The sequence below is a fragment of the Erythrolamprus reginae genome, chromosome 11, assembly GCF_031021105.1.
Source record: "Erythrolamprus reginae isolate rEryReg1 chromosome 11, rEryReg1.hap1, whole genome shotgun sequence".
Lineage (NCBI taxonomy): Eukaryota > Metazoa > Chordata > Lepidosauria > Squamata > Dipsadidae > Erythrolamprus > Erythrolamprus reginae.
In genome coordinates, this window is record NC_091960.1 from 36,920,051 (window position 1) to 36,937,509 (window position 17,459).

Genomic DNA, 17,459 nt, shown 5'->3' on the forward strand with positions numbered 1-17,459 from the left:
GCCAAAATGGAACGGTGACATGTGCCCACCCCCGTGGCTCCGAGTGCTAGTGGAATCCAGCACAATTCTGCTACTGCACCTGGGCAGGTAGTGAAATCACGTGCGGACACGCAGGTGCACCTGTGTTTCAGTGCGGTAACCATGGAGTCCATGCACAATTTCACTACCTGCCCAGGTGCAGTAGCAGAATTGCACTGGACTCCACCAGAGCCATGGGAGCAAGTACATCACCAGTCCACCTTAGCAGCCCACATCCACCTATAATAATAATAATAATAATAATAATAATAATAATAATAATAATAATAATAATATTAGATTTGTATGCTCTCCCTCTCCAAAAACTCGGAGCGGCTCACAGCAGTAATAATAATAGTATAATAATAATAATAATAATAATAATAATAATAATAATAAATTAGATTTGTATGCCGCCCCTCTCCGAAACAATATAACAAATCCAATACTTAAAAACATCTAAAAACCCCATATCATTAAAAACCATACACACCCCATATTAGCCTGGGGATACCTCAATTACTCCATGCCTGGCAACATAGGTGGGTCTTCAATAGTTTATGAAAGGCAAGAGTGGGGGCGGTTCTAATCCCCAGGGGGGAGTTGCTTCCAGAGGGTCGGGGCCACCACAGAGAAGGCTCTTCCCCTAGGTCCCGCCAAACATTGCTTAGTTGACAGGGCCCGGAGAAGGCCGACTCCGTGGGACCTTATCGGCCGCTGGGATTCGCGCGGCAGGAGATGTCCACCCTTCTGCTTTGTAGCAGCTGAAGAAAAAGAGCCCAGAATGGTTTTAGCATCCAAAGCTTTATTTTGTATCTTGGAAAGAGACTTCACCTTTGAAGGGAAACCCCCCCCAAAACAGCCATTCCAAGGGTCAAGGGTGGGTTTATTTTTCTACGTGATTGTCACCCTGCCTAAGGCAGAGTAAAGGGAGACCAACCCCCACCAAAGCAGCCTCAGCTCAGAAAGAATTTCATTAAAAACTACGACTCTTGTAATTTAAAAGTGCAAAGTTGTAAAAGATTATAAATGACGACTAAAAAAAAGCATTTTGCTTACTAACGCGAAGCACCACATTCCTGTGATGGGTCATAATTAACCAGAGACAAGGGGGTTCCTTTGGCCACGTGGCCTCCTCAGCACACGGTGCTGGCGCGGCTGACCGATCCTCGGGGCACTGGGCAGGGCAGGAGCGGCAGGGCCCGCAGCCCCACGGAAACCCCTGCCCTGCTTCTCCCCCAGGCAGCCGCCCCTGGGACGACTCCAGCCTCAACCCCTCCAAAGAACCCCTGGAGAGAGCGATGCAACGTGCATCAACTGACCAACTGACCCGGGCCTGCCAGGGAATCCCTTATTCGGAACAGAGCAGGACCAGGGACAATTGTTGCAAATTCATTACCGAAGGATGTGTGACTGCCCGAATCGGACTTACCAATCCTGAAGACTGCGCTGATATAGAAAAGGATGAGCTAAACATGCCCCCCCCCATCCCTCAAGTGTCCAGTGGGCCTTTCTGCAGCCACTGAGAAAGGGTGGAGTTGCCTTCTGTCAGCAGAGAAGCTGTCCAGTGCAGAGGTTGGTGACAAATGAATGGCTCACCACACCATCTATGAAAGGTCTGATGTTTATGGGAACTTGGGAGCAGAGGGGGGGCTGCTAAGGTGGGACGGCGACGTGTGCTCGCCCCCCGGGGCTCTGAGGGCTAGCAGAGTCCAGCGCAATTCTGCTACTGCACCTGGGCAGCAGGTAGCAGAATCATGCGCGAACGCACAGGTGTTTTTCTGCTTCCATGCGCTAGCACTCAGAGCCACGGGGGCGAGCACATGTCAGCGTTCCACTTTGGCAGCCCACCTCTGCTTGGGAGGGGTGATTTTCAGGAGGGAGCAGGTGGCCCAAAACAGCAGGCACTAAAGGGGCTCCCCCCAACAAGTCCCCTTTTCTGGAGACCCCCCTCGTTCCACATTAATGCGCTTTGCATTTAGTCTTGGGATGTGTGACATCTGAGCTTAAGATATAAACTTGATTATAACGCCAATATTGCTAAGACCCCCCATGGAGCATTTTCAGCATCAATGCTCCATCTCAGGGCAGAAGCTACAACCCCCCTCCCCCCCCCCCATCCCAAGAGTTGCCAGTGATGAAGTGTCGGCCATCAGCAGCCCTGGAGGAGGGACGTAGAGCGCCTCCCGTCTTGTCCCAGGAGAGAAGAAAGAGTAGTGAGGCCTTAACAGTGTTACCCCCAAAATAAGACCCCCTTGTCTTATATTTTTTGAACCCCAAATTAAGCACTTGGCTCCTCTCGCCATCTTACCCGATTTCCAACTCCTGTCTTCCCAATCCCAACCAAAGGAAATTGGATATTTTTGGGGGTGGGTGGGTTATTTTTGGGGTAACACACAGGTGGGGGTTGCACTTGCCAGCCACTACCAGTACACTTTCTGGGACAATCACAGCCGCATCCCATTGGCACAACATTTGGCTCCTGCGCATGCAAAATCTCACGCGAGGATGCTCTCAAGCATGAGATTTCGCTGATTTTGGGTGATTTCTTTGCTTCCGCGCATGGGCAGCAGCCAAAAAATGCTGAAAATCAGTGAAACCTCGTGCGAGATTCAGTCCGTTCCTCTCGGAGGGCATTCTGCAGGCCCTGGAACTTTTTCCTCCCTCCGATTTCTACGTCCCCCTGCAGCCATTTGGGAAAGGGCTCTGGTGTCCCGCTCCAATTCTGGCTGTGCCATAGCCAGGGAGCTTGGGCCCTCCTCCGTGTTCCTCTCCCTAACAGCCGCTGTCAGGCGCAAAAGACCCACTCACGGCCACAAGACCAGGCAGCCTTCACGCAGCAAGAGAAAACGACTCAGCCTTGGGGCTCCTGGGCCGCGTTCTTGGGTTGCCCGAGGCCTTTCCATCCCACCTGGGCCACCAAGAAGCCTGGCGCCTGCTGGCTGGCTGATGGCCCAAACTGCAGGTAGCAAAGGACATTTTGGCCCCCTCCCCGGTTGGGCTTCCCTCCTCCAGCCGCGTCACACCCCGCGGTGTTGGGTCTTGTACGTGAGGATTTCGGCCGCCAGCTGCTGCGGGTCCAGGAGGTGGGGGAAGCGGCTCATGACGGTGTCCACCAGGTGAGGATGGAAGATGCCGCAGAGCTTGACGTGGACCTTGGCCCGCTCCTCTGCAAAGCTGTCCGGAGTGGCCCAACGGCGCGAGGAGTCCTTGTAGGGCAGGCAGGGAGCCCTGGGCAGGTCTTGGCGCACAGCAGGCCCCAGGTGGTACGGCTCAGACCAGTACTCGCGCCCAGGGCCCAGAGACGCCCCGGTGTCCACGTTGTAGCCAGGAAAGGAGTGAGGAGAGACCTGTTCGGACGGCGTTGGCGGGAAGCCCTGGGGCAGGTACTGGCCGAGCCTCCTGGATTCCGGGCCAGGAGGGACCCGATAGGCAGGCCCCGGCCCCCTGCAGCTGCCCCCCGGTTGCTGGGCCCACTTGACAGGACTAGCAGAGGGGCTGGGCCACATTTCAGAGAGCTGGCTCTCCAGGGAGCCCAGTCCCGAGTCCAGGTGGTCTTGAGAGACATGGGCGAGGGGGTCCCTGGGAGGGGGCTGGTACTGGTCTGGACTCCTGTAGCTGGGGCTCTTCCGGGCCGGCATGCCATGGGCACCGAGGAAGAAGGCGGCCCCATCGCCCTGGGCAGAGCCCATCTTCTCCGCCAAGGCCTTCTGCGGTGGGACCTTCTCGCCCTCCCCAGGTGCAGAGCCCCAGAACTCCCCGTGAGGGGGCCTCCAGCTCCTCCTCTCCTCCTTGGGGGCCGGCGCAGTCCTGGTGGGGGAGAGGCCGGCGTTGGCCCGGAGCTCATCGGCCACAGAGCGCTGCAGCTGGTGCGGCCGCTCAGGGTGGTAGAACTTGCACTTGATCCCGTAGGTGCATTTCTTGCCTGCAAAGAGAAACACAAGCCGTGTCACAGGCGCCCGGAGCCGCCACAAACCCTTCCAGCTGTTCTGTCCCGAGCACAGCAGAGTGGCCGCCAGTGGCTGTTTTGGTTGGGTTTTCAATATATGGAGATAAACCAGCATCGTGTTATAATAATAGTATTACTTTAAGAGCTAGGCAGCAATTAAGAGCTACAGACAGATGTGCTGCTCTGTGTTGCATTCTGTTGAGCTGTTGTTGCTTTGCGTCTGTTCTGTTGCCTTATATTGTATTGTTGGTGTGTATATTCTGGTTAGTATTAATATCTGAGCTGTGTGCAATATACGCTGTAGAATATACTATACTGCCATGTGCTAAGTTTAAAGATAAATAAGAGCTTTGTGCTGCTGTGAGCCGCCCCGAGTCTGCGGAGAGGGGCGGCATACAAATCTAATAAATAATAATAATAATAATAATAATAATAATAATAATAATATAATATACGGTGTATAATATACTATACTGCCATGTGCTAAGTTTAAAGATAAATAAGAACTTTGTGCCGCTGTGAGCCGCCCCGAGTCTGCGGAGAGGGGCGGCATACAAATCTAATAAATAATAATAATAATAATAATAATAATAATAATAATAATAATAATATAATATACGGTGTATAATATACTATACTGCCATGTGCTAAGTTTAAAGATAAATAAGAACTTTGTGCCGCTGTGAGCCGCCCCGAGTCTGCGGAGAGGGGCGGCATACAAATCTAATAAATAATAATAATAATAATAATAATAATAAAAAATATACTGTGTAGAATATACTATACTGCCATGTGCTAAGTTTAAAGATAAATAAGAGCTTTGTGCAATATATTGTGTAGAATATACTATACTGTTATAAAGGTATTCGCTGTCGAATAAGGGAATATATGTAATGGTAGATGTACCTGCTGTTTGCAAATAGGATAACAAATGTAATTGCCATGGGTAATTATGTATTATGCACTGCATTGTAATTACTTATGGAGATATTGTATATCTTGTAAATAATTATTTTATTTATTTAATTTATTTATTAGATTTGTATGCCGCCCCTGTCTGAAGACTCGGGGCGGCTCACAACAGTAATAAAAACAATACAGCAGTGGAACAAACCTAAGATTAAAAAACATATCAAACCTAAAATAATACCTTTACTATATGTTGTATTGTGTTACTGTCTGAACAACCCACCACTGCCACATGTACCCTGGTTCACATGCAATATTTCTACCATTATTAGAGTGCTGACAGTGGCCTCACCGTATGGGCACTGCTGCTTCTTGTGTTCGGGCACTGCTGGGGTCTTCCTCAGGAAATTGTCCAGGCTGGGTCCGTGGCGGCCCAGGGGGTCATCGGGAGGCATGAACCTGGGGAGCAGAGGAACCACATCTGTCAGGAGCTACGGGCCCCAAGGCCAGGCCCAGCCCTTCCCCATCTGCCATGGCACCGGACCGGATTATCTCCGGGACCGCCTTCTGCTGCACGAATCCCAGCGACCGGTTAGGTCCCACAGAGTTGGCCTTCTCCAGGTCCCGTCAACTAAACAAGGGACCCAGGGGAAGAGTCTTCTCTGTGGCGGCCCCGGCCCTTTGGAACCAACTCCCCCCAGAGATTAGAATTGCCCCCACCCTCCTTGCCTTTCGTAAGCTGCTTAAAACCCACCTCTGCCGCCAGACATGGGGGAACTGAGATACTCTTTCCCCCTAGGTCTTTACAATTTTATGCATGGTATGTCTGTATGTATGTTTGGTTTTTATAATAATGGGTTTTTAACTGTTTTTAGTATTGGATTATTATTATATGCTGTTTTATTACTGTTGTTAGCCACCCCGAGTCTCCGGAGAAGGGCGGCATACAAATCCAATTAATAATAATAATAATAATAATAATAATAATAATAATAATAATGCCATGAGTGCCACCAAGTCCACGGCCTCCTGAAAGGCTGGCTACAGGTTAGCAACCTGGTGGACCTGGGAATCTCGGCAGAGATTAGATTAGATTAGATTAGATTAATTGGATTTGTATGCCGCCCCTCTCCGCAGACTCGGGGCAGCTCACAACAATGGTGAAGAACAGTACATAGTAACAAATCCAATATTTAAAAATCTAGGTTACAGTTTTAGATTAAAAAGTCCAAAAAAGAAACCCCAATATATAAAAAAACAACACACGATCGAATCATACACAAAAACTACATGGGCAAGGGGGAGATGTTTCAATTCCCCCATGCCTGACGGCAGGGGTGGGTTTTGAGAAGTTTACGAAAGGCAAGGAGGGTGGGGGCAATCCTGATCTCTGGGGGGAGCTGGTTCCAGAGGGTCGGAGCCACCACAGAGAAGGCTCTTCCCCTGGGTCCCGCCGGAAGACATTGTTTAGTCGACAGGACCAGGAGAAGGCCCACTCTGTGGGACCTAACTGGATGCTGGGATTCGTGCGGTAGGTGATGGAGAAGACTCTGCTGGGCACAGTGTCAACTTAAGCTGAAGATGCCGGCTGTGAATTAGGAAAGGAGCTCCCTAACCAGGAACTTCACACCCCAGAATTCCCAGCCGTAGCCTTGGGGGTTTCTCTTCACCCCCCCCCCCCAGACAACCTCCAGCCTCCCCCAAGGCCGAGGACTTACTTGTCGTTGACAAAGGAATACATCAGCAATCGTTCTTCGATGAACTTCTTCCACTCGGGGCGTTCTGCCTGCAGATCCCGGTAGACGTCGTTGGAAACCACAATGCCGTCGGACTGCCAGGCCAGCTTCACAATGAAGCGGTCATCGTAGCAGACCACGCGCTTGCCTGCCACTCGCCGGGAAGGAGTGAAGACGAGGATGTTCTTCTTCTCGAGGTCGTGGAGAATGTGCTGATCTGAAGGAAGAGGGGGTGAAGAGGGCCAAGTCATTTCTTCCCTTCCTTTCTTCTAGTCCTTCTTATTTGCCTAGGTCAGTGTTTCCCAACCTTGGCCACTTGAAGATATCTGGACTTCAACTCCCAGAATTCCACAGCCAGCATTCGATTCTGGGAATTCTGGGAATTGAAGTCCAAATATCTTCAAGTAGCCAAGGTTGGGAAACACTGGCCTAGATTATTATTATTATTATTATTATTATTATTATTATTATTATTATTATTATTATTAAATTAAATTTGTATGCTGCCCCTCTACGTAGACTCGGGGCAGCTCACAGCAGTAATAGAAAACAATGTAAAATACAATTCTAATATTTAAAAAACTAAAAACCCTTAATTTAAAAAACATACACACAACATGCCATAAACTATATAGGCCTGGGGAAGATGTCTCAGTTCCCCCATGCTTGACAGCAGAGGTGGGTTTTAAGAAGTTTATGAAAGGTGAGGAGGGTGGGGGCAATCTCAATCTCCAGGGGGAGCTGGTTCCAGAGGGTCGGGGCCGCCACAGAGAAGGCTCTTTCCCTGGGTCCCGCCAGACAACATTGTTTAGTCGACTAAACTAAACATTGTTTAGTTGTTGTGTCCCAAAGATTTTGTGGGGTTGTATCATTATTTTTATTAAAAGTTCCAATTCTTTCCCAATCCACTCCTTATATTCAGGGTCACGCAAAACATCCCTATTCATGTGCCAATTATTAGGTTTTTATATATAAATGGGTTTTATGACATGGATTAGTTTTTAGAGATTATATTCAACTTCTTTTTGTTGCTTGTACCTTTTTGTATTGTATTATGTGTTGTAACCTTTGGGGTTGGGCGCCATAGAAGTCGAATGAATGAATGAATGAATGAATGAATGAATGAATGAATGAATCAGCCAACCAACCAACCAACCAACCAACCAACCAACCAACCAACCAACCAACCAACCAACCAACCAACCAACCAACCAACCAACCAATAAAGTGGCATATGTCCCATCTCAGTCAAGTGTCTCCCCATCCTGAGGAAGAAGCACAGAGACTGCCCCCCCCCACCAGCCTGCATCAATGTAGGATGGACAGCTGCCCAAGGCCACCTTGTTACCTGTAATGGTGACCTCAGAGCGCGGCTGCTCTTTCCTCCAAGAAGGGACGAAGACGGTGACGTCCTTGTGTCCTCGGACCAGAAACCAGGTCACAGCCAGCTGGATCCCTCGGCAGGAGAAGGTGCCTTTGTCTCCGTGACTGCAAATGGAGCAGAATGGCAGGTTCAGAACTGGCATTGAAGAGACCTTGGGCAGCCACGGGGGAAGGGCAGCCCTTCCAAAGTCTCCCACTGGTCAAGTTTCACTGCCTTTCCGGCTATTCACAACCAAATCACATCCGCTGGAGGAGAGATCGCAGCCCAAACTCATTAAATCATGCCAGAAAATGGACTCCGATTGTAACAGAGGACTACTGCAACGCTCTCTACACGGGGCTACCTTTGAAGAGTGTTCGGAAACTTCAGATGGTGCAGAATGCAGCTGCGAGAGCAATCATGGGCTTCCCTAGGTATCCCCATGTCACACCAACACTCCGCAGTCTGCATTGGTTGCCGGTCAATTTCCGGTCACAATTCAGAGTGTTGGTTATGACCTATAAAGCCTTTCATGGCATCGGGCCAGAATATCTCCAGGACCGCCTTCTGCCGCACGAATCCCAGCGACCAATTAGGTCCCACAGAGTCGGCCTTCTCCGGGTCCCGTCGACTAAACAATGTCGTTTGGTGGGACCCAGGGGAAGAGCCTTCTCTGTGGCAGCCCCGGCCTTCTGGAATCAACTCCCTCCGGAGATTCGAATTGCCCCACATCCTCCTTGCCTTCGGTAAACTGCTGAAAACCCACCTATGTCACCAAGCATGGGGGAATTTGATTCCCATGACCGTCCTGCTTTATGTAAGGTTATGACTGTATCATTGTTTATAAATAAGGGGTTTTATAACTCTTTGTTTTTAAGTTAGATTTGTACACTGTATAGTTGTTGGAAGCCGCCCCGAGTCTTTTGAGAGGGGCGGCATACAAATCTAATAAATAATAATAGTGTACTTGAGGGAATGATAATGTTTTAAATTATTTTAGGATTTTTAAGGTTTTTTAAAATTATATATAAGGTCTTTTACTGAAAGAGTAGTAGATCCTTGGAACAAACTTCCAGCTGACGTGGTGGGTAAATCCACAGTCACTGAATGTAAACATGCCTGGGATGAACATAGATCCATCCTAAGATAAAATACAGGAAATAGTATAAGGGCAGACTAGATGGACCAGGAGGTCTTTTTCTGCCGTCAGTCTTCAATGTTTCTATATTATTTGGATTAGATGTATTACTATGTTTATACATACTGTTGTGAGCTGGCCCGAGTCCTCGGAGAGGGCGGCATACAAATCCAATTAATAAAATAAATAAATAAAAAAAGATGGAGACACCGAGGGGGAAAAACTAGCCCAAAATCTCTGTGGCAGCCCCGACCCTTTGGAACCAACTCCACCCAGACATCAGAGTTGCCCCCACCCTCCTTGCCTTTCATAAACTTATTTCTGGGAAATTCTGGGAGTTAAAGTCCAGATAGCTTCAAGTGGCCAAGGTTGGGAAACACTGTCCTAGTCCAATCTTCTGCTGGTGGGACCCTAATCGGTCGCTGGGATTCGTGCGGCAGAAGGCGGTCCTGGAGATATTCTGGTCCGGTGCCATTAATGGCTTTATCACTTTGAATTGTGACCGGAAACTGATTGGCAACCAAATAACTTTCCCGGATCCAATGTGAGAAAAAGCAGTGAGAGAATCAGGAAGAGAAGACTACAACTCTCGTTACTACTCTGAAAAGTACCTCCTCCACAAGGCCCCCTCCCTCTCCTGAAAACACACCACGCAGGATGAGCAAAGACTAGCAGGGACTGATTCTCCTCCGATGTTTCCCCATTCTCAGCTGAAAAGGGTCCAAGTAGTTCATCGGATGTGGCAACAGACGTGAGGAATTCCCGTAGAAGGAAGTCAAGTCGGCTCTACACACCCCTCCGAGATTTGCATAAACCTGCCGCAAGTATTATCCAAGCGAGGGTGAATGGGTGAGGAACACTTTGTGACTCCACTCATGCAGGAAGCAGCCTGTAAAAATTCCCCTTCGTTTTTTTTTCCCTTGAAGAGAGATTGCTCAGAAACTCAGCTGCCCCAGGCACCAGGCAGAACCAATACTCGCCCCCCCTCCCTCCCTTTCAACAGAAAGTGCCCTCTAGCCGGCATTTACAGCTGCAGAGCAATCTGGCTTATCTGAGATATAGCAAGGACGGGGCAGAAGTCCGATACTGCTGGCTAGGTTCTCCCCACCGTTCAGGCTACCAGGTCTGGGCTGCCCAAGAACACAACTACTGCAACACTCTCTACATGGGGCTTCCTCCATTAAGTCCAAGATTGGACTTAATCCCTGGATAGTTCAGTGGATTTCAAGCTGGCTGAAGCATAGACATCAGAGAGTTATTGTTAATGGCGAGTATTCTGAGCAGAGACAGGTTACAAGCGGTGTGCCACAAGGGTCTGTTCTGGGTCCTATTCTTTTTAATATGTTTGTGAGTGACATAGGGGAAGGTTTGGTAGGGAAGGTTTGCCTATTTGCGGATGACTCTAAAGTGTGCAATAGGGTTGATATTCCTGGAGGGGTCTGTAATATGGTAAATGATTTAGCTTTACTAGATAAATGGTCAAAGCAATGGAAACTGCAGTTTAATGTTTCCAAATGTAAAATAATGCACTTGGGGAAAAGGAATCCTTATGAGTATTGTACTGTATTGGCAGTTCTGTGTTAGCAAAAACTTCAGAAGAGAAGGATTTAGGGGTAGTGATTTCTGACAGTCTCAAAATGGGTGAGCACTGTGGTCGGGCGGTAGGGAAAGCAAGTAGGATGCTTGGCTGCATAGCTAGAGGTAGAATAAGCAGGAAGAGGGAGATTATGATCCCCTTATATAGAGCGCTGGTGAGACCACATTTGGAGTACTGTGTCCAGTTCTGGAGACCTCACCTACAAAAAGATATTGACAAAATTGAACGGGTCCAAAGACGGGCTACAAGAATGGTGGAAGGTCTTAAGCATAAAACGTATCAGGAAAGACTTCATGAACTCCATCTGTATAGTCTTGAGGAGAGAAGGAAAAGGGGGGACATGATTGAAGCATTTAAATATGTTAAAGGGTTAAATAAGTTTCAGGAGGGAAGTGTTTTTAATAGGAAAGTGAACACAAGAACAAGGGGACACAATCTGAAGTTAGTTGGGGGAAAGATCAAAAGCAACGTGAGAAAATATTATTTTACTGAAAGAGTAGTAGATCCTTGGAACAAACTTCCAGCAGACGTGGTTGGTAAATCCACAGTAACTGAATTTAAACACACCTGGGATAAACATATATCCATCCTAAGATAAAATACAGGAAATAGTATAAGGGCAGACTAGATGGACCATGAGGTCTTTTTCTGCCGTCAATCTTCTATGTTTCTATGTTTCTAGTGTTTGGAAACTGCAGATCATGCAAAATGTGGCCGCATGAGCAGTCATGGGTCTTCCCAGATACACCCATGTTTCTCCAACACTCCGCGGTCTGCATTGGCTGCCGATTGGTTTCCGGACACAATTCAAAGTGTTGGTGATGACCGATAAAGCCCTACATGGCATCGGACCAGATTACTTACGGGACCGCCTTCTGCCCCATAAATCCCTGCGACCGATCAGGTCCCACAGAGTTGCTCTCCTCCAGGTCCTGTCAACCAGACAATGTCGTTTGGTGGGGCCTAGGGGAAGAGTCTTCTCTGTGGCAGCCCCGGCCCTCTGGAATCAGCTCCCTCCAGAGATTTGTACTGCCCCTACCCTCCTCACCTTTCGCAACAGTCTTAAGACCCATTATGTTGCCAGGCGTGGGGCAATTAGTATATGCCCCACCCCCCATTCTGACCATTAATGTTATGTGTGGGTATGATTGAGTAAATTGACTGTTTTTTAAATTAATGGGTTTTTAGGTATAGAAACATAGAAACATAGTCTGACGGCAGAAAAAGACCTCATGGTCCATCTAGTCTGCCCTTATACTATTTTCTGTATTTTATCTTAGGATGGATCTATGTTTATCCCAGGCATGTTTCAATTCAGTTACTGTGGATTTATCTACCACGTCTGCTGGAAGTTTGTTCCAAGGATCTACTACTCTTTCAGTCAAATAATATTTTCTCACGTTGCTTTTGATCTTTCCCCCAACTAACTTCAGATTGTGTCCCCTTGTTCTTGTGTTCACTTTCCTATTAAAAGTATATTTTTAACTATTAAATTTGTATAATTGCTTGCATTGTATGTTGTGAGCCGCCACGGGACCCAGGAGAGAGGTGGCATACAAGTCTAATTAATAATAATAATAATAATAATAATAATAATAATAACAACAACAACAACAACAACAACAACAACAACAACAACTAGAGCTTGGTTGTCTTTTTCCTGCCATCTGGTGACGATGGTCCAGATTTTTGCCGCCCCAACACTGCCAGCATCGCAGAATGAATTGGTGATGGGGGAATGCTTGCCGGGACAGTTCCAGGTTCAGCGGTTAACCCAGCTGATGGCATCAGGGAGAGGAGGCAGCCTCTTCCAGCATCCTCAAGTGCAATTTCCCCACTTAGGCAGCTACAGCTCAGACGAAACGTTCATAGATCCTTGCCCTATCTTGTACAGGTAGCTCTCCACTTACTCATTTAGCGACCGAAGTTATAGCAGCACTGAAAAAAGTAACCTATGACTGTTTTTCATACACTGCTCCAAGAAATAAAGGGAACACTTAAACAACACCATAAAACTCCAAGTAAATCAAACTTCTGTGAAATCAAACTGTCCACTTAGGAAGCAACACTGATGGACAATCAATTTCACCTGCTGTTGTGCACATTCAACTTTGTACAGAAGTCCAAAGGATTCAATGAGAATATTTCATTCATTCAGATCTAAGATGGGTTCTTTGAGTGTTCCCTTTATTTTTTTGAGCAGTATATTTACCATCATTGCAGCATCTCCATGGTTGCATGATCAAAATTCGGACGCTTGCAACTGGCACATATTTATGATGGTTACAGTGTCCTGAGGTCAAGGGGTCACCTTTTGTGGCCTTCTGACAAGCAAACTCAATGGGAAAGCCAAATTGATTTAACAACTAGGTTACTAACTTAAAAAACTGCAGTGAATCACTTAACAAATGTGGCGGGATGAGTCCTAACACGGGGCAAAACTCAATTATCTCACTTAGCAACATAAATTTTAGGTTCAATTGTGGTTGTGAATTGAGGGATACTGTCAGAGGTGGGCTGCTAAGGTGGAACGGTGACATGTGCTCACCCCCGTGGCTCTAAGTGATAGTGGAGTCCAGCGCAATTCTGCTACTGCACCTGGGCAGCCATGGAAGCACCTGCGTGTCTGCACGAGATTTCGCTACCTGCCCAGGTGCATTAGCAGAATTGCGCTGGACTCCACTATCACTCAGAGCCACGGGGGCGAGCACACCTCACCGTTCCACCTTTGCAGCCCCCCTCTGGATATTGTATTTCCAAAATGTTGGGAGATGGAGAAGTTGTTGTTCCTGGAAGCACAGCTTTCATCGAAAAACCAAACTGCTTCCCCCATGGACAGGGAAGAAACATGAGTGCCCTCCCCTGGGCTCACCATCCTCTCACCCAGGATAGGCAGAGTTTCAACCTGAGCCCTTGACCCTTCTTTCAAGCTCCCAGGCTGCACTAAAGGCCACACCTGGTTGTGCTCAGAGCTGGCCTCCTCCCACCCAATGCCTCTCTGTTGGGGCCTAATCAGAGGTGGGCTACTAAGATGGGACAGTGACGTATGCTCGTTCCCGTAGCTCTGAGTGCTAGCGGAGTCCAGCGCAGTTATGCTACTCACCTGGGCAGGTAGCGAAATTGCACACGGACACATAGGGGCGCCTGTGGCTGCCCAGGGGCAGTAGCAGGATTGTGCTGGACTCTGCTAGCACTCAGAGCCATGGGGGCGAGCACACCGTTCTACCTTAGCGGCCCCCCTGTGGGCCTCATCCCTTTTAATTCCCACTGAGAAGCCAATTGATTTGGGGGTGGGGGAGAAGAGGCCCCTCTGAAGGAAGAGAGAAATGTTCCTCCGGGCACTGGTGCTTGAGTCACGTGCGCCTTTAACCTGCGCATGGTTCCTTCCTGTTTAGATAAGAAAGGATGTTTGCCCAACAGAGTCAGTGTAGCAGAAAGGCAGAGCTGCCTGAGCTACAAGACTGGTTGTCAGTCAAGCGAATGTCCCCATGCTCTTCCTGCTTCTGAGATAGGGGGAACTGCAGGGGCTCCCAAGGGGGCCACTCCCCTGCAACCGAGACAAGGATGCACCAGGCCCAAAACCCACCTGCCAAGCCTCATCTAATCACATAGCTTTACCGTATTGCCAAAATCCAGCAATCAACCATTATTAAATTCCCAAGAAGATAAAATTATTTATTGCCACCTGTTGGATTAAGATGGAAGGAAACCAAAGCCAGACACATTATAGAGGTTTCAGTCTCTACCTTCTCCACTGTGCATCCTCCATCATCATCATCACACCAGATCAGAACCAGATACCAAGATCTGGGCTTTCGGAGCCGATCTGACTCAGACCATGATGAGGAAATGGAAGCCTGGTGGTACTTCAGTTCTCTGGACAACCATTTTGTTTCCAGAGCAAGGTCAAAACTTACAGTCTTAGGTTTTAAAAAGCTTACAACTACGTTGCCTTAAAAACGACCTAAGCTTAGTCAATAAAATCATCTGCTATAATGTCCTGCCTGTCAATGACTACTTCAGCTTCAAGCACAACAACACATGAGCACATAACAGACATAAACCTAAAGTAAATTGCTCCAAACTCGATTGCAGGAAATAAACTTTAGTAACTGAGTAGTCGATGCATTGAACTTAGTACCTGACTCTGTAGTATCATCCCCTAACCCTCCAAACTTTACCCTTAGACTATTCACGGTTGACCTCTCCCGATTCCTAAGAGGTCAGTAAGGGGCGTGCATAAGTGCACCAGCGTGCCTTCCGTACCCTGTCATAATGTTTCTCATGTATTGAAACTTTGTCAAGTATACTTACTTGAAAAAACAAACATAAACAAAGCTCTCAGTGGATGAGATCCAGCAACTCACAACAAAGGGAAGGAGTGTTTGTGTGTGTGTTGGTTGGTCAGCCTGTGGCTGGAAGCAGCTCCCTCCAGACCCTTTCCCCTCCCAAGGCCAAAGCTCCCTTCCTGCCCCTTCGTCCTGGGTCCCTAAAGCAGTGTTTCCCAACCTTGGGAACTTGGAGATATCTGGACTTTAACTCCCAGAATTCCCCAGCCAGCATTTGGTGGCTGGGGAATTCTGGGAGTTGAAGTCCAAATATTTCCAAATTGCCAAGGTTGGGAAACACTCCCCTAAAGTATCCAGTCCCCCAGGCCCAGGGGTGGGCTGCTCAGGTGGAACGGGGACATGTGGTCACCCCTGTGGCTCTGAGTGCTAGTGGAGTTGGGTGCAATTCTGCTACTGCACCTGAGCAGGTAGGGAAATCGCATGTGGACAAGCAGGTGCGCCTGTGTTTCTGCGTGGTCACCGTGGAGTCCAGCGCAATTCTGCTACTGCACCTGGGCAGGTAGTGAAATTGCACACGGACACGCAGGTGTGCCCATGTTTTGGTGCGGTGACGGAGGCGTCCAGCTGTCCAGGTGCAGTAGCAGAATTGCGCTGGACTCCCCTAGGACTCAGAGCCACGGAGGCGAGCACGGGTCCCCGTCCCACCTCTGCCCAGGCCTTCAAGCCAGCCGGCCGGCCGGTCCAGGCCCACAGAACTTTCCCAGGCCCACTGGGCCCCAAGGCGGAGAGGAGCCCGCCCGAACTCACCTCATGGCCACGTTGCTCCCGTCAATCACGATCGGCCGCAGCTCATCCCCATCCGGCTCGTCCGGAAGCCCCGGCTGGCTCGGGGGGCTGCCGGGGGCGGTCCGCGGCCTGGGAGGAAGCGGCGCCGGCGCCTCGGGGGCCTCCGGGACGGCCTGGGACGGCTCCCTCTCGCGCTCGCCCGGCGCCGCCCCGTGCTTCACCAGCTCCCCGAGGATGGTGTTGGTGTCGGCGTCCGGGCCGTGCTTGTGCAGGGCGCCCAGCACCTCCTGCGAGGAGTAGCCCAGCTTGCGGAAGAATTCCACCTGCCGCCGCCTCTCCGCCCGGCCCGGCTCGGGGGCGCTCCAGGGACCCGCCTCGGCCCCGCCGGCCTCTCCCTCCAGGCTGCAGCCGCACAGACTCAGGTAGCCGCTTTCCGGCGACTCTTCCCGGCCGCCGCCCAAGGGCAGCCCGGGCTCGCTCCAGCCGGGGAAGCGCAGGGCGCTGGGCGGCAGTCGGTCCAGATCCATGGGGCTCTTCCTCGCTCACGCCCGGCCTGCCGAGAGAAGCGCGCAGCTAGGAGGGCAGCCGGGCCCAGGTCGGACTAGGCCACCCCCGAGAACGGCCCGGCCCAGCTCTTCCCTCCCACCAGCCGGCCGGAAGAGCGGCCCGGTCTCCGAAGACGGGGAACCGGCCGCCTCAGAGCAGGCCCGAAAGGAAGCAAGGGGAGGCCTCTAGCGGGCCGAACCCTGGGCGCCCAGCCGGTTTCCCCCAAGGCGCGGAGGGTGTCGGGGAAGGAAGAGGCGCCCGCCCCGCCTCGAACTGGGCCTTGCGAGCTCCGGACGGCGCCCCGCCGGCTCGCGCGGAGAGAAGCCCCGACACTCCCGAACCGCCCCGCCGCTTACCGGGCGCCTCCATGGGGCCGAAGTCTCCCCGTCCGCGCGAGGCCGCCTCTTTATAAGAACGCCGCCCACTCCTCCTCCTCCTCCGGCCTTGTTGGGGAAGCCACGCGGCGGGCGGGACCTGGCGCCGGGCCTGCCTGACAGGGTTCTTGGGAGCGCTGAGGGGCGAGGCCTGTGGGGCCTGGAACTCCCGTCGGAGGCCCCTCTGTTCTGGGCCTTGCCCCCCTCGGCTTCCCGTGACGGCGCTTAGCCGGGCTTTCCGGGAACGGCGGCCAAACAAGGGGGGGAATTGGTCCGCAACCATCAGCTTGGAACGGAGAGGCGGCAGGGAGGCTCTAAGAAAGAAGGGGGTCTTCAGGCCTGGGAAGGGGCAGCGTCTGAGGTGGGATCGGCCTGGGCATGTAGCGAAATTGTAGCATGTAGCCCAGGTGCAGTGGCTGAATTGCGCAGGACTCCGCTAGCCCTCATAGAAACCTAGAAGATGGACGGCGGAAAAAGGCCTCCTGGTCCATCTAGTCTGCCCTTATAGTATTCCCTGTATTTTATCTTAGGATGGATGGATGTTTATCCCAGGCATGTTTACATTCACTGATTGTGGATTTACCAACCGCGGCTGCTGGAAGTTTGTTCCAAGCATCTACTACTCTTTCAGTCAAATAATATTTTATCACGTTACTTCTGATCTTTCCCCCAACTCACCTCAGATTGTGCCCTCTTGTTCTTGGGTTCACTTTCCTACTAAAAACACTTCCCTCCTGGACCTTATTTAACCCTT

General features: G+C 50.1%; 1 protein-coding gene across 2 annotated transcripts; it reads right to left on the reverse strand.

Moving 5' to 3' along the window:
• Positions 1-806: 806 nt before the first annotated feature.
• Positions 807-16,771, reverse strand: ZC3H12A (zinc finger CCCH-type containing 12A). 2 transcript variants are annotated; one of them, XM_070764943.1, is made up of 6 exons: positions 16,688-16,771; positions 15,807-16,338; positions 7,961-8,100; positions 6,595-6,829; positions 5,229-5,335; positions 807-3,943 (listed from the first exon to the last, which is right to left on the reverse strand). In XM_070764943.1, the coding sequence occupies exons 2-6, from the start codon at positions 16,310-16,312 to the stop codon at positions 3,039-3,041; spliced, it is 1,893 nt and encodes a 630-aa protein (XP_070621044.1). In that variant the 5' UTR covers positions 16,313-16,338; positions 16,688-16,771; the 3' UTR covers positions 807-3,038. The 2 variants fall into 2 exon arrangements, with proteins under 2 accessions (XP_070621044.1, XP_070621045.1); XM_070764944.1 differs by lacking the exon at positions 16,688-16,771 and having other exon boundaries at positions 15,807-16,394.
• Positions 16,772-17,459: the final 688 nt, after the last annotated feature.